At 47.0% G+C, this 26,040-nt stretch overlaps 1 protein-coding gene across 1 annotated transcript in view; it reads right to left on the bottom strand.

The window, feature by feature from the left end:
* Nucleotides 1-20,267, bottom strand: part of ARIH1 (ariadne RBR E3 ubiquitin protein ligase 1) — a 51,611-nt gene extending 31,344 nt beyond the window's left edge. Inside the window, exon 1 of the mRNA XM_030228360.2 lies at nucleotides 19,734-20,267. Coding sequence (XP_030084220.1) covers nucleotides 19,734-20,096 — 363 coding nt within the window. The 5' untranslated portion in view covers nucleotides 20,097-20,267. The remainder of the gene's footprint in view (nucleotides 1-19,733) is intronic.
* Nucleotides 20,268-26,040: the final 5,773 nt, after the last annotated feature.

Below are 26,040 nucleotides of genomic sequence, written 5' to 3'. Positions count from 1 at the left end.
TCCCTCCCTCATTCAGCCCTGCAGAGGGGAGCAAGCAGCTCAACTCTTTTAAGTCAGTCCTGCCAACAAAAAAGCTCTATGAAAATTTAAGGGTCTCCTTCACCCAAAGGCTCATCCAGCAGCCTCTTGTGGGGTTTATTTTCTGATCTTTCCAGGTTATTTTGTATTTGGATCTCCACAACAACCTTTTCTGTAACTCTAGCTGTACTATGTAGGAGTACTTTAAAGGAGTTCTTAAAAGCTCACTTAGACAAAATTCCTGGAGCAATTTAATCAAAGATTAAAATATACCTTAGTAAATAAACCAATCTTATCTCTAGATTATCTTGGTTATGATACCAGCCCCTGTAATTCTCCAGTTATGAATTTCAGATAGCAAAGCACAGAGCCCTTCAACATAAGGAGTCTTCACTCAGCCCAGAAACCTGCCAGATGTACAGAGAAACACCATTTTCTTCATTTCTCAATCAAAGGCATTGAGAGAGCTTCAATTAAAATCAGCCCAAAGTCTTGTCCTACCTTCTACCACAGCAGCCCACTTGGCCACTTATTAAGGCTTCTGGGAATACCTGTTAATCACTTCATAGGCTAAGAGACAGCTGAGGTAGTGATCTCTGGCTGACTTTAAAAAGACAGAAGGTTTCCCCTGCACTGAAGGAAAAATTACAGTAGACTGACAAGAAACTCCAATGGTCTGCAGTGATTATTAAGCAGAACAAGGCTGATCCAGCAACTACCACTCCCCAAACGAGATGTGGTTGGAAAGGACAAGAGGGTTTCATCTGTGGCTTCTGCATTTTCCCAACACACAGGCACTGCAGCTTTCCTAGGTCAGAGCCCCCAGGTATCCCAGCACTGTGAGGTCAGGGTACTAAAGTGGACATGATTTAGGATTATACTGTTGACTCTGGGTACTATCACCTTCTCCTGGCTTGCTGGGCTCCAGCTTCCTCCAGCACTGTTGGTTGAACATTTAAAAAAAGAAAGGAAACGCCAGCAGCATGACAAGCTCCCACCAGAAATAGCTGGGCTGCCTGCTTTCACTGCCTGCCACATCCCAGATGTAGCATTCAAACCTCCCCTGGCTGTTTCCCAGACACAGAAGGCAAGAATTAACACAGCCCTGCCCCTGCTCATCCCTGAACAAGGAGGGATACAATCTGGGCTGGAGGAACACAGGGAGCACAGAAGACTGGGAGGAAGGCAACTAAAGGGCAAATGAGAGTAAAATACAAATGCCAGAAGTTCTGACATGAAGGATTGTTCCATTCCAAGACCAGGCACGCTATCATGAATGCCCACACATCCCTCACAGTTATTGCAGAGCAGGGCTGGAGGAGTCTACCACAGCATCCACTCCAGTGAGAGCTGTGCCCTGTACCTCAGGCACACAGGGTTAAAACACCACCAAAATAATGTGCTATTTCAACACCAGCTCCACTCCAGCTTTCCACCAACCATCAGCCATCACTCTGGACACTCATTCTGTAAAAATTAATGGAATGTCCAAATCCTGGGTTACACAGCACTGGGAAGCCAGGGGCTCTGCTCATCCTCCTTGTTTGGCACACAGGATTATTTCCTACCACGACACCACACAGATTAGTTAGGAACAGGCTCCGCTGCTGCTCAGACGGGATTACTCCCCAGATGTGAGAGCACGCTCCTACTAAGGCTGTTTTCTGTTTACAAAGATGAATTTTCCTACAGAAAGCAGCCAGGGAGGACAGAGAGCAAGGCAACAGCCAACATGTTCTCCTCCAAACGTGGTCTGATGAAAGCTGAAACAGCAGATCTCACTTACAGCAGCCTCCTATTAAATTTTACATGTCGGAGCTGAGGTGGATTGCCTGGAGCTGAGGGCAGCCAGCCTGTTGATATCCAGATAGGAACAAACCCGAGGAAAGCAGCCATTTTGTTGAAATTCTCTGGGCACTTCAAAAGATTTCCTAACAAAACATTCCAAATAAAGCTCTGCCCAGAGAGAAACACCCTCAGTCCTTCAGCAGGGAATTTTTTTTTTTTTTTGAGGCTAACAAAGCAACCAAGTCCCACATATGCTTCAAACAAATTCCACTCCACCACAGCTTTTCACTGGAGGTATTTGCATTTACTGTCCTTATCTATGTTGCCATGCTCCAGCACACCAATGCAAGCAGGAGATACAGCAATAAGAAGCCCTACAAAGGTCTGGACTTCACCAAAGAATCATTATTAATTCAAATAAAACTCCTTAATTTAATAGAATTTAATTCAACTGGAAGCTTCATCAGTGATAAGAGTTAGAATTCTTTTTGCTGTCAAAATAAGAAAATATGAATCGGAAGGAAGAATCTGGATGCACTTAAATGCATAAATGAATTATAAATTAAATATTATTAGAACCCTAGCTTGAATCAGAATTTCCAAGCAGCACAATTTGCTGAATGACAGTTGGGAGCACTTGATCCATTCATGTTTCCATCCATCAAGACAAGCTGCATGGTTAACTCTTGATGCTATTACAAAGAAAAGCACATTTTACAGTTCAGCTTCTCCTCGCATGCTGGGAATCAGTTCCTGGTTCAGTTTCTGCATTTACTGCAAATAAAAACCACTTAAGAACAACTTCAGTTCTCCAGCAAAATCCTTTCTCACCTCCTGGAGACACCATATTGATCAATTCTTTGTTTTGTTTCTTTCCACATCATGGCTGGTTTTGTTTTCTACCCATGGCAGCTTCTGCATTCTAAAAGTTTTCATCCCAACTACAGCACCTCCATCCCAATAACAGAGGCTTTTACAGCAATAAGGAATTGATGCCACTTCCAGCTGGGCTTTTACACAATTGCTTTGCACTTGTGAATCCAAGCAGATGCTCCAGAAACCCTGGCTTTGCCCAAGCCTCAGAAGTCTGTAGAGGGTTCAAACCTCAGCAATGTCCACTGCTGTATCCCATGGGGACACAAGGCTGGGTTTACATTTCCCAGCACAAGGAAACCAGTGGTTTCACATCAGCTGACAAGACGGAGGGTTTGACTTGGTGGAGGATCAAAGAGCCACCACAAGCTCATGCTGGTCTGAAGCCAAGCAGCACAAACATCTGCTCCAGTGAAGTGGCACCTGGAGACACACCACCACTGTAAATATTTAACCAGCCAAACCCCCAGTGTTTGCAACAGTAGAGCACCAATGGAAACTCCCTCTGCCCAGCATCTCCAAGGCTTGTCACATGCACGCTGTGCCATGGGAGAAGCACTGATAAATAACCCAGAGGTCACATTTAACAGCAGTGGGGAGAGGAGAAGGAACCCCACCATGAGACTGTGACCAACACTAGGCACCAAAGAGCTGCTTCATCACATAATGACCACGGGGCACCAGCCCAAAATTCTGCAATAACCTGATGTCTGCTCCACTCAGACCCTCTGCTCTTCACCTGCACCTCTCCCAGCCCCACACAGATAATCACAGATCTAAAGGTACAGCTAGAAAGTGTCTTAAATCAGCTTTTAACCTGCTAAAACAGATCACAGTACAACTGTCAGCAAAAGGTTTGCACTGTTCTGCAAGTGGACTGAGTGACCTTCATTTGCGGAGTTCCATTCACATCCACTCTTCCAGGAGACAATTAGAGGAAATCTTACAAGCACAAAACCTCATTTCTAGCAGCTTAATAAAATTCCCAGGAAGCCAGCACAGAAGATGAGATCCAAGTGTTGAGTACTTCCAGGACATGATCTCAAACTTGCTAGTTTTTAAACACCACCAACTGAGCACTCTGAGAAGCTGCTGGAAAACTTCCGTGTAATCTAATATTCCCTGGCTCGATTACAGCCCGAACATGAGAGGGCTGCTGTGAGAAGGGGACAGCAGCTAAAGGACTCCATCTGCCAACCCATCCGTGCTCTCTCTCCCTCTGCCATCCCCTGGGGTCTGGGAGAGAATCCCACCGTGGACATTTCTGCCATTGGCCATATCAGGGTTCACAAGACAGCACTGGAATATGCTGGTGGGTCCCAGATAGTTCTCACCTTCCCCTCAGAGATTATAATAACATCAGAACTGCTCATTCTCTGCACTCCACTGAGGGGATGGTCTTTGCATCTTACATACTACTGAAGCCATATCAGAAGACTGGAGTGAGAACTCTAAACCACCTGAAAATGTACCTGTTTCCTGCCATTTCCACACAACTCCACAAGAAGCCAGGCTACTCCTGTGACTGTTGTCATCTGCTGTCATCCATGTGGCATTTGCCACCTCATTATAACTTCCCATTAACACATACAGAGCCTTCAACTTCGACACTGAGCATCTCCTCAGCTCCCTATATCTTTCTTCATCTCCTTAACTTCCCTTCACACATCATCTCCTAATTCTGAAAATTAAGTTTTACAGAGTTACTGAATTAGTACCATTACCTGATGGCACCAAATGGTAGCTTGATCTGATGATCAGTTTGTAGTAACTTACGAGCACTTTACTGACTGTTTCCAGCTCTGATGAACATACGTTCTTCTAGCAGGGGAAGATAATAAAAAGCAACTTCAGCGAAAACTCCATTACTTCAGTTAATTGGTTCAAGAGACAGAAATGAAGCAGTCAGCTGCTTCACATTTTCTCAGAGCCTTTTGGAAAGCTTTCAGGTTAATGATTAGGAGCTGCAATGAAGAGCCATTGTCTAATAGAGCTTTTAAAAGCAGAAAAAAATACTAAAGCAACAATTCCAGGATGAATTAGCAAATTTGGAAATGCAAAAACTGAATTTGCACTGTAATACTTCTAAATCAAAGAAGATGGCATGGATTCACCCTGCTGCTCTCAGACGACTGCAGAAGCTCCACCACCAACTCAACACAAATTAAAAACGACCAGGAAAGGCCTCTTCCAGCATTTCAGCTCTGCTCACTTCCATAGCAGGAGAGCTAGGATTGATGACAGGACACAGAGAGATGCTAACCATTATTTTATACATTTAATCTGAGGAACACTTTGGTTTCTACTTCCTTTTGCTACAGTTCTGGAGAATAAAGTCCATCCTTTAAAGAGGAAGGACCCACAGGTCCTGAGCTGATGTCCTACTGCCCACAACAGCAGTATCATCCAAAGGATTTCTTTCTTCCTGGTGTCACCCAGCAGAAGAAATCCCAACATATGAACAAAAGCTGAGCAAAGCTGGGTAGACAACACGAGCCCCAGCTCTGGTTTCTGGTTGCTCTGCTGAGCAACTGCAGCTGCTGTGCTGAGCGCCGGGTGGGAGCACATGGGTGCCAGCGTACGCTGCACAACGGCTTTATTCAATCCTGTGCCTCCCACTCAAGGATTTGCAAAGACTTGCCTTAAAAGAGTAGGAGAAGGTGATGGCATCATTTCCATATAATTCTTCCAGTTTACTATTTCAGCAGCCCTGTAATATCTCCCCATCCGCTGTGGAGGAAGCAAACAGCCCCCAGTGCTGCAGTCAGGCTGGGCACGAGGTGAGAGCAAAAACCCTCCAAATTTTGGCTACTATGGATGTAAAGGGTTTGTGTGTTCATCCAGGCAAACTCCAAGTCCCTGGTAATCACCAATTTCCCCCCCAAGTCAAACCTTTAGTCAACATCCAGTGCCACAGAGCTGCTCTGACAGGATGAGACCCCATGAAACAGAAATGGATATTCAGGAATCAATAACAGACCTCTGTGTCCCCATCACAAAAGATGCCCGGTCACCTTCCCTGCCTGTCAATAGAACACCACTCCCACAACCAGTGTCCACAAAACATAGCTGAGCCCACTTTCCTCTTGACACCACTGCTCTTCCACACCTCCAAGTTCCATTTTTCCTCCCCTATCCAACATGACCCCAATCCTATTGAAATTCTCATCCCACCACATTTAGTTTGGACCCACCACATAGCTACTGCACTCATCTCATATATGGTTCACGAATGTGTTCAGCATTCTCAGACACAAAAACTTGGGTTTTCTCCAGATCACAAGCTTACCTAAGGCAGAAAGAACATCATTAGATACTTTCAGTTCTATACAGTCTCCAGAAGACTACACACAAGGACAGTTTCAGTTCTCTCAGACCAATACACCCCGTGTTGCTTCAAGAGGAAAGCATTTTGTCACTGCAAAAGAACTACACTGAATGAAGGCAGTGACTGACAGTAAGTACCAAAACACCATGGCTTGGCCCAAGAGCACAGATCAGAAATCTCTCCCCCTGCACAAGATTCCAGAGAGGCCAAGGAAGACTCTAGACACCCAGAACAGCTTAGCTATGCACCAGCTCTATTTCTGCCTGTGAGATGAAGTGACAGCAACTTGGATTACGATTTTAATCTGAAATAGGGCAGTAACTGGGCAAGACCAGACCAGCTCAGAAAATATTTATTCAGCAGCAACACAAGCTCACACAAGCACTGGCTCCCAGACTTGCCACTGGAGTCAGTGAAGGGAGCAGGAGTGACCAGACACAGGAACTGACTGGGTAAAGGGGGTGGCAGGTTTATTTTAACACAGACAGGATCACTGTGTCACCAGACAGCTGAGCTGGAACAACCTGGACAACAGGGACTTGCTTCCAAGAAATCTGTTTGCCTCAGTCTGCCAAAAGCCATGTGTCAGGCACTTAAAGCTGGATCTTCCCATATCAACAAACCCCCAAATCTTCTTGTCCCAAAGACTCTAAAGCATATTGGGGTATACTTTGATGCCAGGTACAGTCAAAGGTCCCACTTTTTTTCTCCATTATCTCACCAGCTATGAAGAGCAGGCCCTCACCCCCTACACCCAATGTCTGGGGTCTGTACTCACCTAGCCTACCAAATAGCAGATCCTGATAGTAAACTGTGGGAATACTGCCAGTATCTACTACCAACTGTCCTCAATGGAGCCACGTGAGCCTGACAGAAACACACTTTTTTATTAAGGTCTTTTATTAGTCAATGCTGGAAAGACTGGAAGTGGCATATGTCAGGCCAGCTACCCATCAAGCTGATAAAAGGAAACAACCCAAAGCACATTTTTCATGTGCTGTCTTCAGTGACTCAACTCCTGAATGAACTGTGCATTTCTGGGAAGGTACAGGTCTGCTGATGGGAGCTCCAGAAACTGTCCTGTTTGCAGGCAGAATGGGATGGTAAAGGAATAAAGCTGAAAGATGAACTGCACATCTGCTTGCTTCCTTTACATCATTTTGTACAAGTCTTCTGGAGTCTCAAAAAAGCTTTCCCTGCTCTTTTCCCTCACTCCAATAGGTATTGGTACATTGACTCAGCTCTTTCACCACCATGTGCACAGCCAGGGCCTGGACCAGAGACAGAGGCACCCAAAGGGCTGTATCCACATCCTGGGATTTATAAATCTGGAGACTGGCACTGTTCCTCCACACCAGGGAGGAAAACTGCTGGCTCTGCTGGCTCCTTCCTCCAGCAGCTCATGCAGTGTAAAGAACAGGCACCTCAGCTCTGGCCAGTGAATGATTTCCCAGTTAACAGCACCCAGCATTTCATGGATTTTGCACACCTTTAGCACAACAGAACTTTGCTTTTGCTGCTTTAAGCACATCCAGAGGCATCACCCAGGGCAGGGCAGAGTTGGGAGGCTGCTATGAGCAGATGAGTGGAGGAAGTATCATAAGCAACTTGAAGAAATAATGATACCATGGCATACTTGAAATGGTTAGAAGAAATCAGACAAACTCTAGGAGGATGAAGGTATTTTTCTAATACTCAGAAACATCACAGCTGTACTGGGAAGGGTAAATTCACAGTAACTTGTGGATTTTTTTCCACAGCCTATTTCCATGGCAGATCTGTCTGTAGGCTCAAACACGTGCCATGAAAAAAAACAGAAAATCCGTCAGATGAACTTTTCTAAGTTCTCAGCAAAGGGCTCCAAAATTGTCCTTCCAGATGATGATTACAGGGTGTCCCCTCTTCAGACAGTGTGCAAGCAGAGGCTCAGCCTCCAAGGACGTTCAGCATCAATGTGTCTCTCAAACACTGCTGGCTATGTCTCAGGTTTTGGGTGATCTGACCTGCTTTTGTTGCTGGACACTTCTGGAGAACACCTATCACAGGATGCTTGGGCACAAAGACACATGAATTTTTTAATACAGAAGATATAACCCAGCCAAACTCTGTACTACCTCAAGACAGCCACTGCTGATTCCTAAAAATCACAGGATAACCTGACAGCGAACAGAGAAATGCCCAGAAATTAGAGTGCTCAGACTCACAGGTATTTGGGGGAAATAACTCACCATCCAAAAATCTCACAGTAACATGCCTGTGCAACCTGTCCTGAGTCCTGACTTCCAGTTCAGAACATTATAATTAACATTTTCCAACAAATATACAGACAGGAAAAAGAAAATTGGAAGGTATGATAACTCCTTCCACAAGCACAATGAGGTGGCACCCAGAAACTCCTGCAAGTTAAAGATCTACCAATGTAAGTAAACAAAAGCCATCCCAATGAATAACTTCTCTCATGGCAATGGCCAGGTTACCTCAAAAATATTTGGATACATAGTCACTGGTGACATGCAAGTGTTAACCCCTTCATCAACAGCGTGACTACTGAGAAAAAAAGGCATGGCACAAGAATTTTTAGCCAGGGATGATTTACATGAATATTTTTGGAGAACAGAAAAAAAAAATCCTTAACGTTTTTTAGCTTCTCTTTCTCCTTCAGGCCCTAGTGAGGTGAGCACTCTGTACTTTTCTTCATCATTGCTTCTGATTTTGTCCCTTCTTCAAAGGAACACCCACTTTTATGACCCATTCCCTCTTCACTGGGGCAAAGAGGAAGTCTTCCCATTGCACAGAAGCATCACCACACTCCATAGTATTTTAGGAAAGAAAAAAACACATTCCTCAGGGTGATTTCAAACACCCAATGTCACCCTGACAAACAGGCAGGAAATCCATTCTGGTGATGCCTATGCCTTAGTCTGCAACTCTCAAGCAAGAAAAAAGAAAAAAATTAGCCATCTTAAGAAACTCTTTAGGCCCAGGAAACCACTGCCAATGCAGCAGTGGCTTGGGGATGTAATCTTTGGCAGCATCTTGACACTGGCAGCAGCCCCAGCGCAGATGTGGTTGTGGCTTGTACCACTTCCCTGCAAAAAGCAGCTTTACCTGCAAAAGCACTTTGTTCTGCTGGCACAACCTGCATCTGCACTTGGAAAACCTGCCAGCATCCTTTTCCCAACAAGCCTCTTCTAGCTGGGATCATTTTTTAATGATGACTTTGCAGTTTATTTACCACACTCTGCTCATTTATTCTTACTTAGTTTTACAGCCAACAAAACACAGCCCTGGCAACACGTTATTTTATAAGCCGGGATTTCCGCTACAAGAAGTAATTTTGCCTCTTTATACCCCAAAACGTTTTCCTCCAAGGGTTCTGCAAAAGCCACCTGTGAAGAAAAGATATTCTGGAGGCATGAGGAGTTTAGCAATCACTTGTTCACTCTTGTTCCCAACAAGATATACCTCAAAGTCTAACTGCAGTCTCTAATTGCTGCAGGTATTTTTAACCAGCTACCTGAGCTCCCTCGAGTTAAGAGAAAATAGTCTGGTGGGATCTGATACAGAAATAGCAGAACACAAGTCACACAGCAATGGGGGAGAATGGGAAACCTCCAGTGTTTTCACCATTTTCTCATTTAAGGGCTTTGAAGACTTGCCTCTACACAGACTTGCACTCATGTTATCAGAAGTGTTTCTACAGCTGTTGAGTCAAACCAGCAAGGAGGTGCAGATTCCCTATCTCTATTCCCTTTTGGTAGGGAATGGAAACAAACCTGGACATGCAATTTTGTATTTGATGGGACTCCACATTAGCTGACAAGGATATCCCTTGTTCCTCTCCCATTAAAATATCACTGTCATCAAGACATTGGGCTTCTGCAAGAGGAAAACCCCACCTAATCAGCCCTGCCTTGTAACTGCTGTGCAGGGCAGCAAGAGGAATAATTACACTAATGACTGGTGAATAATTGAGTGCACTGAACAGGCTGGCACCCAGCCTCCTCCAAATCCCAGTGCTGCCTGCAGAAACACCCTGGCAAAGGACAGTAGGGAATTAGACCAGGCACACGAGAGTGACACAGAACCCAAACACCCTCCCTCCAGAGAGTTTCAGTATCCACCATCCCTAAAGAGAACTCCAAGTCCTTGCACTGCTCCCCTCCTAGAAGTTATCATCCCAGCCAGAAATGGTTTTGTGCACATTTTCAAGCATCAACTTCAGCTCTATTAACAATACAAATAAGGACATTTCAAGCATGTCATATTATCAAGTAAAATAAAGAGACTGGTTATTACAGAACAACCTAATGCATATCTAAAATGTGTATAAATCAAAGAGTATCACCTTAATTTGCTCAGATGGCTTTTCAGTCAGAAGTATTACAAACTATCAAAACAAAGACATCTAACACATTATTTCATCAGATCTTCACAGTGCACAGAAATTGTTAATTTTTTTTATTGAACTGTTATTTTATATTACAGTTATTTTCATCTATGCACACTAGGTGAGATTTTACTCCAAGGACCTTCCAGTTTACACTGTTGCTCCCAGAGGAAAAATTACACTGCTAACTAAGAGGTGGAATGTTGCTCTTCCTCCCTTTTTATTAAAAAGCTGCTGTTCAGCCGAGTTTTAATACACATTGTTTAACAAAGCTCCTGCTCTGGAATCCGACCTCAAGACAGGGCTCTCCCACACTCTTCTTTTCACACCATTCCTTTTACTCCCTATTTCTCAAATGCTAGATGACTAGGTTAAAGATAACTAGGAGTTAACTCAGTCTTAAGTTTCTCTTCCCAAACAGAAAAGCTCATTGCAAGTGAGACTGCTTATTCATGTGAGTCCTCCTGGTTTCCCCTAATCCCTCTCCACATTTCTGTCTGCCAGACAAAGGAATGCTGATTGCATTTGTGTTTTGTTGCACAAGAACACACCAAGCCCACAGTTACCAGCTGTAGGGAGTATCAAAATCTTGAAAAACTCTCCAGAGCTCTTTGCAAAGTTAAATATGCACTTCTAACTAGATGTGCACACAAAACAGACCACAGAAATGTGGAGTTATGGATGCACATCAATTTGTTTGGCTGACAGGGTTGAACAATTCAAACACCATCACTTCTGGCACCTGGAACAAAGCAGCTGCTCATGGGGTCAGAGGGCTGAGCAAAAAGAGCAGAGAGGAGACACTTTTAACTGGAAAGTTCCCTGATCTCCTGCAATCTACAGCCCTGCAAACAGCTGTATCCAGGCAGCCAGGGAATGGGAACTGTCCAAGACCAATAACCATGTAACCACAGCTCTGCTGTGGGTGCACGTGTCTGTACATCCCAAAAAGCACCACTGGGGATGAGTGTCACACACTCAAACACCAGAATGGTTTGAGTGAGCTGGTGTTTGAAGCTAACCAAGCCCATCCCAAGTGCCCCAACTCCAAAACCCAAAGGCAAACCCCAAAGAAGTGACCTGGAGTGAAGCACTGAACTGTCATTACCACACCAGGTCCACACACCCATCAAAGCAAGCACAGGACAGCAAAAACAACCATGTCCTGATGTGAGTTTTACAGAAGGGTGTTGTTCAAATAGCAGCTCCTTCCTCTGTGGCTCTGGAAGTGTTTTGCTGAAGAAAACAGCAAAAAACCACCCTTTGCAGGGCAGCACCCAACAGCTCCTTTAGAGGCTGACCCAGTCACGAACACCAGGCAGGAAATGGGAACCTTCAGAACCACTTCACATTTTCATTTCTTTACCTTGGAAGAAACGCTTCAGGCTGCCACCTTAATAAGAATTGCAAATATTAGTTTAAACAGAAAATCTTTGAACTAACACTCAAAGAAGTCAGTTATTCTGGCATTTGACTACTTTTAGATGCAATTCTACAGATTCTTCTGGTTCTACTAAGTTTTTACTGTGTCTTCTCCACTTTGAGAGGACTTTAACTGTGCCCAAGTAGAACCCTTTTGAGCAGGAACTCCTACTCTATCCTGATTATCTGCTGGGAAACAGAGTTTTCAGTCAGCATCCCTCATCTGGTGAAACCACTGCAACAATCACAGACAATTTTTCTGAAGGACTGCAAAGGCAATAAGCAAAAATCCAAGCTCTTAATTTCAAACACTAGGATTATCTTCCTTCAGCTCTCAAATTCCTCAAATCACAAAGCAATGAAAGCTTCATCTGTTGTGAATTAAAATGCACATGACAAGGCCTATTTGTGGTGCCACAGTACATGGAGAATCCCTCCCCTCAGACCAGGAAGCCTTTCACACCTCCATGCTTAAGACACAAGTACTGTCCCACAAGACCTAATTTTGAAGCAGATGGCTAAGACATCATCCTTGCACTGCTTGTCCCTGGAAAGAAGAGGTGCCACATGGTGCTCTAGCATATGAGTTTTTAACCAAAGAAGATACAAAACCAGGAATGTTTTAGAAAGACTGAGAAGAAGTACCTACCTGTGCTAGTAAGTGGGCACCAATGGAAACCACCAGGAGAAGACCAAGAAGCCCAGCTTTATGTAGGTTGTATGCTCAATTACTACCAGATCACAGCCAAGAGCCACCTGCTGTCAAGGCTCTCAGCTACTGCACTGTCCCCAACAGCTGCATTTGGCTCCTCTCCCAAACACATCCACACAGCACCACAACATTTTGCCGTCACACAGACGTGCTGCAGCCTGGCAACAAGGACAGACACCATACCATGGCCATGGAGAAGCTGTGCTCTCCTCCTCAGCTGTCTGGGCTCCATGCTTCTCCAGAGGGAGGACACCAAGGGAGGACACATCCCTCCAAAGCCAAATCTTTATTTCTCCTGTTTTACTAAGCAGTGGCAATGCCTGCCAGCTCTGTGCTGCACCAGCTCCCAAAAGTTGCCCAAAACTCGAGGCAAGACTGGTGGCAATGCTAAAATGTGCCACAGCCACCCAAGAGGCTTTCACAAGGGCTTACTCACTTCTTCCAAGTGACTTTGATGCTGTCAAAAGTTATCTGCATCAGGTTTTGGATCTGAAATGATTCCCAACATCTGGAATAAGTTCTCAGTCTTTAAAAACAAGGAAAAGGCTCAATGCCAATGGTTCTGTTTGAGTGTTGTGTATGTAGAGTGGTTCAAACCCTCACCACAGTGAGCTGCTCTGAGAGATAATGACGTGGCATTGCTATACCACCAGAACAAGGGATCACTCCTGCAAGAGCCTCTGCACTTACATGGGCATTCCAAACTTGGGAAAGGAACACACCTGGGAAGTACAAACTCAGTTACACCTGAAACAACTACTGAGGGAAGCCCTGGATGGCAGTTTTCAAAGCATTTATTTGAACAATGTTTCCATCACAGCCCAAGATCAAAAGCTAAGAGCAAAGCAAGGAATTCCATACAGGACAAGCTCAAGGTTTCCAACACTCCCAACACCAAACACCCAGGATGGTAAAGATCCTTAAACATTATCAGCATTTCCATTACCAAATTACTAATGATTTTCCCCACCTGAATGCCTCATCCCCTCACAGCCTCCTGCACCAACATCCCCCACAAAGCCAGCAGCCCTCTCCCAAACCTCAGGCATCTGTATTCTGGGCTGTGCTCAAATGCACCATTTGGCATTACTGAGCAGCTACAAACCCTCCCAAGGTGTTTTACCATAAACGAGGCTGCAATTTCCTTGCAGTTGCTGCAGCTACTAAATGACTTGATGAATTCAGCAGCATTAAGCACTTCTATGCATCCAACGGCCTCCAAACATCCTCTGTGGCTGTCAGGGATCCAGCACAGCCAGCCACAAAGAGAAAACATCGCTTACAATACTCAGAGCCTGATAATTACAGGAGTACCAGAAATCTGGAGGACCCTGGAGTTTGGGACTCAGCTATGTGGAAAGGACTTCCAGCCTTCTCAGTTACAGACAAATTCCAGATTCTTTTCCCAGTTAACCAGCTCTCCTAAACAGCAGAATGAGTTGCTACCTTCTCCAGAAAAAAAAAAAAGGCTCCTACAAAGAAATTCTGGATGAAAACATTGACTTGCTGTTAAAACAAGTACAACATAGAGATCAACCATCACTTCCTTCAACTAGCACACCTGACACCAACAGCAGAACCACATTCTCATTTGTTTCATTAATGGAGTAAAGGGGGAAGAGAAATTAGCTTAGAAATAGAAAACTGAAAACCATTCAACAGGTGCCAAAGACACAGGACTGCCCTACATTTCCAAAGGGCATTGGAGCTTTGGGGTTTATTTGCTGTTAGAAACTTGAACTCGTGCAAGGTTAAAACTAGGGTCAGAGCTTGGGATGAGTATAAAAGGGGAATCCATGTTTTTGTTTTTAATGACGCTTTAACACCCAGAAATACCTCGTTTTGCATCAACTGCAGTCTCACAGCTTCCCCTTTATAGCAGAAACAACCCTTCTACTTTGCACAGCAGGGATGGTCCTGCTCACTGAAATTAAACCCACAGGGAATAGCAATAACTGTATTTACTATTTAGTTTGAGCCTTCTGGAAATAAACATTTAAAAGTAGCTAAAAAAAAAATTAGTGTTTTCAGTTTCACTTTGAAACATCCCAGAACACATTGATTCCCATCTGCACCCCAAGGCCTCTAAGGAAAAGGCTGCCTTGCTGTGATTTTGGGAAAACTACATTGAGACAAAAGCAACCAGCACCAAATGTTTTTACATGTGGTCAACCATGAGATTTGCATTTGGCCTAACAGAAACATAAAGCACAAAGCAAATGGGTCATATTTACGTACTAAGCTGAAATTCCTCTGGAGACTTACCAAGACTTTTCTACCTGGTAATGCTGAAATTTAAAGTAATATTAAAAAAAAATTCTATTATACTCAGAATTACATGTCTTGGCAGTCAGGAACAGACACCATGTCATTTCCAAAAGCTTTGGAGTGATTGCTTATACAAGATTCCAGGAATGCTTTGTCACAATGAAGTTTATTCCATTCCTTAGAAATATTAAATGCATTCCTACCATAATGAAACACCTTATAAACACCACGTGACAGAAACATGGGGTTTAACAAAGCATTTCCTCCCAGCATCATAACATTCAGGCCCCTGACATGAATTTTATTATCAAATAAGTAACCACACAAGGAGGTTTGCTAATGCACCTCAGGCTGTGAGAGGACCCGGATGGAAGCAGCACCAGCCTCCAATATTTCCACCCACAGACTCCCACCTAATGCTTGTCAGGCAGCTCCAAGCACTCCCGATTTCCAAGATGTCATCTTCAGCATTAAATACAGCTTTAAGCACGACCCTGTACTACAAGCAGCAATTCCTGTTGCTCACTGGCAAGTCATCCCTGTTTTGGGCAATACCTTTGCAATGTACTGCCCACAGTATGCTCAATTACACCAGTACTGGGAAGATTCTTTAAGTTCTCCCTGAAAATCAGGATGTTTTGTCCAGGCAAGTGAAGCCACTGTTTTACAAGACCCCTCCTGTAACAATGGGTTTGCACTTGTCATCACAGAGCTCTATTTAACCAGGGCTGTGCACTTCTGGGGCCTCTGGGAAAAGCCATTCCTCAACAAAGATGGGTTTTTAACTCCTGAGTGCTCTGAGGTTTGGGCATATTTTAATGGCAAAGCTTCTACCAGCAAGGACCTCACCTTGCTTCCAAAGAAGTCATCCAGCTCTATCATGTTAATGAGAAACCTGTACTTGCTGCAAATGCTCTGATGTTACATCTGACCTGGTCTGCTCTAAAAAAATCTAATGTAAAGCCTTTAATCAAAAGAAAAGGTATTTCTGAGCTAGGCTAAGTTTTGTTGGATCTGGGAATGCCACATCCTTCCAGAGAAAGCTCAGGTCTGAAGCTCAACATGCTCACAATCACGCAGGCCAGACACAACACCCAGCCACATCCAGGATCCTGATCCCTGCTGAGGGGTGGGGAAAGAAAACAAGAGGCTCAATTTCTTTTTCGGCCACCTCACAGCTTCATCCCAGTATTTTCAATACCTCAACATTACAAAGTCCAGGAAGAATGAATATGGTCAGTGACATCACAACTATGTCATTGGAATGCTCCAGAAAAAGGCAGGCAAAAAGGGGAAATTAATCCCACCTGGTAATATTGGAATTGCACAAGGTTGCAACAAAGCAAGGAGAACACTGGGCCAAGCCAGGCTACAGAGAAACATCATGTGCTCTACTCAGAGCAGAAATAAATATGCCATTCTAAACATTTTTCAAGTTTATTTTCAGAAAAAAAATCTAGAGCAAAAATGGAAATAGCAATCTGATATAAAAAAAAATTTAAAAAAAGAAGTGGCAGTGGATTATTTGGACAAAAGTTCAGAGAGGAAGAATATGAGGAAGACATTCAACTGTGGGAAAATACCTTTGGGAGGAGAAGCCTTTTGTTCCACAGCACCTCTCTGTCTAGGTTTTTACAGTCCCTTGCTAACTTATTCTGCCAGCAGCTGGAAAACCACCAGAAATCCACCTGTTTACTTAGACAACTAAAATCCCAAATACCATGGCAAATGGCTCTCTGCTCCACCTAATCACAGGGAGAGGATGGGAGGAATAGTCAAGTCTCAGCCAACCAAGAGCACAAGGTTAAGGGGTTATTCATACCCCTATTTTTGCATTTGGAGAGCAAGGGGAATTCTTGTTGTGCGACACATCAAGACAAATCAGATTATGAGCATAAATGCCAAATACTGTACAAAACCCACCATTAAATACCTGAAATCCTGCTTATGCTCAGACAAGAAAGAGCAAGTGTGAAATATTCTGAATATCTGAGACATTCTGAAACCTGCCTGGGTCACTGCAGGTTCAGTGGCCTTAGGGAGGCCAAGTGATAAGAGTTTGGCACTGAGCAGATGTCTCCAAAAGCCCATTCCACACTAAGGGGTGAATCACAGGCTCTGCAAACAGCAACTTAGCCACAAGTTAGCTCCTACTTCTGCAAAGTCTCCATCAGATCAAATCCCTGCCCTGAAAAGTTAATGTTATTTCTTACACAGCTTGTATTTGGAAATGACCAAACGGATGGGAGAAAAAAATTTAATTTAGACCCTTCAACTATAGTAGCCCTGTCAGCTAATAACTGCTCAAATGGAGTGTTTTAATAGAGAGTTCCACCTGCCATGGCTCAGATACCTGCTTGCAAATACTCTGTGGCTCCCTGTTCCATTTTCCTTTCGCTGCAGCTGCAAAACAAAACCCCATTTATACCTTACACTCGATCATCAAAAAAAATCACTCATTAGAGAGCACAAGACCCACAGCTGAAGTTTTCAGGCTGTACATTACATCTCCCTTGAACAAGTAAGTTCAAAGCACTCAAAAATGTAACCACAACCATCACTGCTTGCTACCAAGAGCCCACAGCAGACACACACGGACCAAAGCCATCCAGTACTTGACTGGAACAAGTGAATCACAGCTCAGCAACCGAGGATCCGCAGCAGGATCCCAAGCCAATGTGACTCCAGAAAAGGTTTACTGAACCAGAAAAGCAGCAGCAGCAATCCTGGTTGGGTGCCAAACACAAGGAAATAAACAGAAGAGAGCCCTGGAAGATTTCACCAGCAGCCACAGGAGTGAGGATGAGCAAATCCTGAAGCATCGGCCAAAGTGGGGCCAGTTACCTCAGAAGAGCCCAGAAATGTGATGGCAGGAAGCTGGCATTGAACAGCCATCCTCGGCAACTGAGAGCTTTCCTACCCTCTCCTGATGCATTCCAGGACCTAAGCTGGTTTTGGGCCCCGAGTTTACCATTATATTCTCAACAGACAGACTTTGTGCACCCCAGGAGGAACTACTGCAAACCCCAGGCAGTAACTGGAGCAAGAGAGCAGCCTCGGGAAGGTCGGGGGGTGGTTCTGCAGAGCCCAGCACAAGGTCAGGCCTCCCACTGCCACCCCGGGAATGGGGCAGAACAAGGGACCTCAACCCATTTCTCTCCACTATTTCTGCAACTCACAGGCCGAGCACACAAGTCAAACATCTTCAGGGTGGTGTAAGAGGGGGGCAAATCAGCTCAGACCAGCAATCAGGACCTTCTCTAACAAATTAGTTCACAAAGAACACGCAGGTGAGTCCACCAGCCAAATCTGGAAAATGCAGGAGCAGGAAAACTCACAGCTCCTCACTGGCAGCAACTTTTCCACCACTTGTCTTATGCAAAGATAAGGAGTATGTCAGAGTCTGTTCAATACAAACAGAATGGGCCATGACTTTTGCAATCTTAATCATTAAACACAGACTCACTATTTTAATGGCTATTTGAAAGAGTAAAAAGCTGAAGGTCCCAACTGTTTGCATGTCTGCCTGCCAACTGTTTCCCTGCCTACATCAGGATCAATAACTGGGAGCAAAGAAACATCCCTGTTTAACCATGAGATCTTCTTTAACTGCAGGGTAATCAGCTAATCCGGGCAGACTCCTTTATTCAGCTTTACATGGGCAATGCTATCATTAAAGTTATAAACTTTAATTTGACTCAAGGAATGCCATTTACTAATTTAGCACGCAAATATTTTTACAGCTGTTTGCATCAAGCTCCATATAAACTACAGGGGATTTATAGCACATAAAGCAACATTTTAAAGTTGCTGTTACAGCTACGGCAGAGCACAGGACAGTTGGAGAAAAAAACATTCACTGAGGCATCTCGTGTTTAAAGAGATTTACCAACACACACAACCAGTGAAACAACTGCTTTCTGGGCACTGGATCCCGCAGTATTTAATATCCACACATTTCTCATGCTATTCCCGTTGGCATACTGGATAAAGGGTAGCACTTCCTAGTGACTCCGAGTAGTGGTAAAGTAAATGGGAACTAAAGAAATCCCATCACCTGAAGAAAAGTGAACTGCATCAGGAACTTGATGGTGAGCTGGAGCCAAACCCTGCCACGAACATTTAGAAAAGGATGCTGAACCGCTTCAATGGCTTGATTTTTTTCCCCAAAAACTTAGGACCCAAGAGATAAGACGTAGATACTTTGATCTAAAGAAGGTAAATGTTTTTTCAAACTCTATTTCAGTTTTAAAGAGACACGCTTAAAAACTGAGGATAAAAAAAGTTACGGTTGTGAAGGGATTGCTCATTCCCCTCCCGGTCTGTGCTGGAAATAAACACAAGGTTCAACCTCTGTGTGTGGCGGGGGGAAGGGAAGGAAGAAGGCAACAAAACCAGAGCGGTGCCTCTCCTGGAATTCCAGGACTTGCCATGGACTCCGCGGGTTAGCGAAGGAGCTAGAGGAGCTACACCCCGCCAAACACCAAGAAGACCGAGGAGAATAAAGAAAAAAAAATAAATTACGGCCCCCAGCTCGCAACCACACAAAGAAAGAGGAGCCCTTTCAGTGCCAAAGGCCTCGTTCCCGACGCTTCCACAGCAGGAAGCGAGATCCTGGCCGGGCCCGAGGGGCCTCTCGGCAGAACGGGGTGACGAGCAGCCCTCTCCACCCCCAGGGTGTACCGAGAGGGGTCGTCCCCGCCGCCCCTCCAGCGTCGGAGATACCGCGTTGAGGATACCGCGTTGAGCCCCCTCCAGCCCCGGGGGTACTCAGGAGCCCCCTACAGCCCCGGGGATACTGACAAGTGTGTGCGAGGCCCTGGCCCGCGGCGGGCCGGGCCCGGTGCCCCGCAAGAGGCCGCTGGCCCGTCCCGCCACCCCCCACGCCCCTTCCCCGGTGCGTCCCCCCCAGTCCCGGCGCCGGGGGGCCGCACCTGGATGACCTCGTTGACCTCGCGGATGCACTCCACCATGTGCTGCAGGATCTGCTCGGCCGTCAGCACCTCGTAGCGATAATCCTCCTCCTGCTCGGGGCCGCCGCCGGGGCCCGGTCCGCCGCCCAGGCCGCCACCGCCGCCGCCGCCGCCGGGGCCCAGCCCGCCCGTCTCGCTGCCCAACAGCCCGTCGCGCTCCCCGCCGACGCGCAGCCCGGGCTCCACCAGCTCTACTTCGCCCAGGTCCAGATTATCGTCGGGCTCGTCTTCCTCCTCGTCCTCCTCGTCCTCCTCCGCGCCGCTGTCCTCGCTGCACTCCTCGTCCTCGTCGAACTCGTAGTTGTACCCCTCGTCCGAGTCCATGGCGAGGCGCTGAGGGAGCGGCGGCGGCTCCCGCGGCCTCCCCGCGCCCGGCCCCGCCGCCGCCGCCGTTGGCCCCGGCCCGGCCCGGCCCCGCCGCGCCTCAACCGCCGCCAACAAAGGGCCGCGGCCGCCGCGCTCCGTCACCGCGCGCCCCGCGCGTCACCGCCACCCGCCCGCGCCTGCGCGCCCGCCGCCATCTCACCCCGCCCGCCGCCGCCATCTTGGGTGCGCGACACGCCCCCATCCAGCCCCCGCCCGCCTCATGCCGGCGCCGCCATGTTGAGTGTGGCGCGGCGCCAGGGTGGGTGCGGCAGGGAACCACCGCGGAATCACCGCACCCTCTGGGGTGGAAAAGTCCTTCGAAACCATCGAGTCCAACCTGAGACCCAACACCATCCTGTCAACCAGACCACGGCGCTGAGTGCCGCGTCCAGTCCTTCCTTGGACACCTCCACGGATGGGGACTCCACTATCTCCCCACCCAGTGCCTGACAACCCTTTCCATGGAGAAATTCCTCTTGATGTCCAACCTGAGCCTCCGCTGGCACAGCTTGAGGACATCTCCTCTTGTCCTGTTTCCTGTCCCCTGGGAGCAGAGCCCAAACTCCCCAGCTGCCCCCTCCTGTCAGGAGTTGTGCAGAGCCAGAAGGTCCCTCCTGAGCCTCCTTTTCTCCAGGCTGAGCCCCACCAGCTACCTCAGCTACTCCTGGTGCTACACAATATTAAGTGGTTGGAATGGACCTTAAAGCTCATCTCATTCCACCCCTGCCACGGGCAGGGACAACTTCTACTATCCCAGGCTGCCTTGGACACTTCCAGGGATCACCACAAACCTGGCCTTGGACACTTCCAGGGGCAGCCACAGCTGCTCTGGGCACCCTGTGCCAGGGCTTCCCCACCCTCACAGGGAGGAATTTCTCCCCAGTTTTCCCTTTTTCAGTTTGTACGCATTACTCTGTCCTATCCTTACAGTTCCTGATGAAGCTGGGACGGTGGGGGAGCAGGAGGTTTGGGGGGGTGACCAGCTTCTCCTTCTGCCCACCTGGTGATGGGACATGAGGTGGAGCTGGGGCGTGGAGCCCTCATGAAGTGTGCTGTGGGCCAAGCGTGGAGAAGACTCCCAGTACCACCATTAAATTGAGTGGTCTCTGGCAAGCGACTTGTGAGGACAATGTGATGCAAATGTGAGGGAAAGGTATAGGAAAATAGGTTGCACTGCCTCAAAATCAGAATAAAATTGCACTGAGGCCCTCCAAGCAGAAATTCCTAACCATTCCATGGGATAAACATGAGCCCACTACCCCTCGGGGGACCCTGACTGTGCCAGGTGGCATCTCCAACCTCCAGTGTTGCCTTCTGGTCTGTGAAGATGGTACTACCTGGGTTTCCACTGGTGCCAGGCTTGATTCCCTCTATTCTCTGTTAATTTGGCATTTTGCAGAGAGAAGAACACACGAGTGGTTTCACCCCAGACCAGGGATAGACTTTTTTACCTCCTGGAGTTAACAAGTGCCCTGGGCAGCTCAGGAATGCCGTTCCCAGGTGGTCTCATCCCTGCTAGAGCCTCTCACCTGAACACTGAGCTGCTACAAAGGGCAGGATGAAAACTGAGGTGCTGCAGGGGCTGAGCACCCTTTGTTTCAGCTTTCCCTGCCTCCAGTATCAGCTGTGCTCAGCCTGATATGGAGGAGGCTCGCTGGGCTCATTGTCTGCAGCCGTTCGGGGAGCTCACGGAACTCCGGTTGGCTTGGAAACAAGGCTGCAGTCTGGCCCAGAGGAGAACCAGCTGCTCCCCCCTCTCCACCACTGTTCACCATGGATGTGAGAGCCTGGCACAGCCCCAGGAGGGCTCCAGGGTTACCTTCTCCCGCTGGTGCTCACCTTCCACTTCCTCATGCCCTGGGGAATAATTTCTTGAAGGGGTGAAGTGGGGCCATTCGGATGTGGTGACGTTATTCACCCACTCTGCCCGGATAAAATGAGATTCATCAGGGCAGTATGTGGTGTAGGTGTGACAAATTTCATCAGCTCTTTGGGACAGGAGTCATCCGCTGCAGCAGGATCCTGCTTCCTGCTTCTGTCTCACACAAATCCCTTGTGAAACAGGAAGAAAATTAGAAGCCACATCCCAAAGGGAGTTTATTTCCTGCTGGAACACAGCATAATGATGGCCGCAGTGACAGGGGTTTACACATGCAGGTGCCCTCGGGGATCTGGGCAAATTAAGTGTCCCATGGCCTGGTAGATGTCTCTAGAACCCTTGCTGGGTACCCAGCTGCATCCTCAGACACACAGGCAGCTCCCTGAGCTCTGCTCTGCTCAGGTCAGGAGGGGGTGTGGACTGGGCATGCACATTGCCTCATGCCATGCTACCCAGTCAATAAAGCCAGTTCTCTAATTACCCAACTTAGGTGGAATTGCAAAGGCCAGAGTTTTAATCATCCTGCCCTACATAAATGTAAGTAGCCCTGACTTGGTTCAGCTCCAGATGCACCGTCTGGACATCTGCCAAGCTGGTGCCACGTCATGTGTGGGCTCAGGTGGTTGCTCCAGGTCCTCACCCCATGCTTCATCCCCAAGGGGGACTGTGTGTCACCCCCTGGGACTCTGAGCTAGTCCTGCCCAGCTGGTGGCCAACAATGACAAGGCATGAGCCATTTTGGGGCTGCTCATTTGGCCACGGGACTCCAAGAAAGGCACTGACCAAACAATAGGGCTTGCCTTTATTGGATTTTGGCAGATTTGGACACAAAAATCTTTGGCCAAGGTGACCTTCCCCTCAGGGACAGACCTGGAAGAGTGTTTGGGAAACAGATGTTCCCAGGAGCAGGGACTGGCCATCTCCGGGTGCTCCAAGAACCTCCCTGTCACAGCCCTGTCCTGGCCCTGGCCAAGGCTGCAGAGTTCAGCCCAGAGCCTTGCACAGAGCCCAGAGAGAGGAGGTTCTGGAGCCAGGCTGCAAGAGTTGGGCATGCTCACCCCAAGAACAAGAGAAGGATCCAGGGAGACCTCAGAGCCCTGCCAGTGCCTAAAGGGGCTCCAGGAGAGCTGGAGAGGGATTGGGGACAAGGGATGGAGGGACAGGACACAAGGAATGGCTTCCCACTGCCAGAGGGCAGGGTTAGATGGGATATTGGGAAGGAATTCTTGGCTTGGAGGGTGGGTAGGCCTTGGCACAGGTTGCCCAGAACAGCTGTGGCTGCTCGTGGAAGTGTCCAAGGCCAGGCTGGACAGGGCTTGGAGCAGCCTGGGCTAGTGGAAGGTGTCTCTGTCCATGACAGGGAGTGGAACAAGACGATCTTTAGAGGCAGGGACCTACTTCCTACCCAAACCATGCTATGATTCCACAATGGTTCTATGATCCCAGTAATAAATACTTATACACGGTGATGGGATCATCCCCATGACATCCCACAGAAAAAGGGAACCAGTTCACCTTCTACAGTCCCAGCCTTATCCTTCCCAACTGCAAGAAGGACATCAGCATTTAGCAGTCAGTTACTCCAGCAACAGATACACTAATACATCTCAAAAATACTCCTTGGAATTAAATTATTGCCATGCCTTTTGCAAAAGGCCTTTCTTTATTTTGAAATTCCAACCAATGGTTACATATGAAGCCCTGGTCACCCACCAGCTTCTTGTAGGTGGTTGGCAAAAGGTACCTGAGAAAAGCAGATCTGCTGCCTTTAGCTCATTTGGAGGGGATCTGAACTGTCTCTGGGGATTTTAGGACTCCAGCTACTCAGGAAAGCCAAAAACTGCTCTTCTGCCCACTCTGAAAAATGATTTAGATCTCCATAGACACCTGGTGCTTTTTCACTTTATTCTAGCAAGAGCTTAATTACCCAAGTGATTCTGCTAACTGTTAACACTGAAGCTGACAAGAATAAAATATTGCCTTGCAATCACCTTGCTCCCCAAAGTTAAGCACATGCTTACAGGATTTATGGGAGCGTCGCCTCTGGGCACAGGGAGTTTGTCACGGCGCATCCACAGGCTCTGATTGATTCCAGCTCAGCCCCACAGCCGTGACTGGGAGCAGCCAGGGACAGCAGCCACATGTACTCAGCCTCCACAAGAACTTGCAGCATCTCCTCGTGACAAGCCCTGATTCGTGATACCAAAATGCTGTGAAAGTGCTGGTGCCCCACACCACAAACCGCCTGCAGATTCAGGGTGAACCTCCCATCCCACCCAGCCTCTTTCCTGCTTCTGCATTCCTTGAGGCAGGCAGGAGCTCTGGAAAAAGCCTTTCTTCTCCATCACCAGAGACACACAGAGCTCCCACGCTGGGAGAAAGGAAATCCAGTAGATTTCTCAATGCCTAGGGTTTGATTTTGGGTGTCTGCACACTCTTTAACAACCTCAACAATAACATGGGCTGAGCAGGCCCTCAGATCATCACCCCAAAGCTGTGCAAGCTGGAGATAACCCAGAAGATAAAAGGCTCTGTGATAACATCAACAGGGGAAACACCACCAGGCTGAGCTCGAGTCAGGACCCCAAATCCTCCACACTGATGAACACATCTCACTTCAAGCTTTTTTTGATTTAAACTCCACTCTCAAGCTTCTAGCTGTTGAAATAGCAGAATTGATAAGTGGTGGTCTAGCTGGGAAGATAGGGATGTGGAAATGAGTTATCCTGTGCTTTGAAAAGTGCTGGAATGCATCCCTGTAGCTCCAAAAGCATCCTGCCATACACCAGCCTGCTTTGGGCCCCCAAAACATCAAGGTTCCTCATGGGCTGAGTTGTTACAGCTGGTGAAACCCCCCTGGATGTGGATTTGGCACCTCATGTTTAGGATCTTCTTTGTGCACATGCTAAAGCTCCACCAAGTGTCTCTGGGGGCTCCTGCTTGGTGTTTAAATGGGAGCACTCCTCTGCTTGATGATGAGCAGTATCATCCCTGAAATACAAAGATGTGCAAGAGGAGGGTCCACACCTGAAAAGATCTGGCAAATGCTGACCACACTCCCTCCAGATCACCACCACAAATAAGGACACTTCAACCCTGCAACCTTCGGGCTTGCAGTCCAAATCCCATCATTATTTTACCAAATATTAAAGTGAGGATAAACAAGCAAATGGAGACAGTAGTTTTGCCCAGAAAGAGATGCCAAAATTCGAGTTAGAGGTATTTCCAGGAGATGATCTGTGTTTTCCAAAGCCCTCTTCCAGCCACACCATCAACAGGTCCCTTGAGCCGGGAGTTGCTTCATTCAGGAGCAATTTTCCTAGACAGTGTTGGCTCAAAGAGCAAAGCAAATAGAAAATTCATGCCCTGTGAAGGTGTTCATTAATGGCTTTCTCCATTCCCACTTCACTGGCTCAGACACTTCTCATCAGAGAAAGAATCTGTGTGCAAAGCACCCTCCTGGTTAAATGCAGAAGCAGCCAACATTATAGGGAGTTAGGCAGCATAATAAATGAACTTATATATTTTAAAAATGCTGTGGTGCAACTGCACTGATAGCCCAAAGGCCACCTTCATGCCCCGACTGCAAACAAACCAGAAAGACTCAAATATGACACCAGCTAGGTTTTATAACAATTTATGTCAGAATAATTAATTTGGATTGTTACCAAATTCATTGTTGGTAGCAAGCAGGTAATCTAGCAATGTCCTGGCACAGCAGTTTTTTGCAATACCCCAGCAAGTCCCAACTTCTGCATCAGAGATGATAAGAGGGGTTTGTAGAGTGTTACCTGAGCCAGGACAGCCCTGCCTGGGGTTCACTCCCTGCATGTTCCTTGCTGAAGTACCTTGGAAAAGGCCTCCCAGGTGGTTATATCAGCCTGCAGATATGCTCTGAGCCCATGAGCTGGTCTATTGATGGGCTACTGAAAAGCATTGGCAGCTTCAGGCTGCTGTTACTCCGTGCCCACCACAGGACAGAGTGTAAACCAGGTTGTTCAGCAAAGCTCCACATTTAGACAC

This window comes from Serinus canaria, chromosome 10 (assembly GCF_022539315.1).
Source record: "Serinus canaria isolate serCan28SL12 chromosome 10, serCan2020, whole genome shotgun sequence".
Taxonomy (NCBI): Eukaryota; Metazoa; Chordata; class Aves; order Passeriformes; family Fringillidae; genus Serinus; species Serinus canaria.
This window is presented reverse-complemented; position numbering and strand designations above follow the sequence as displayed.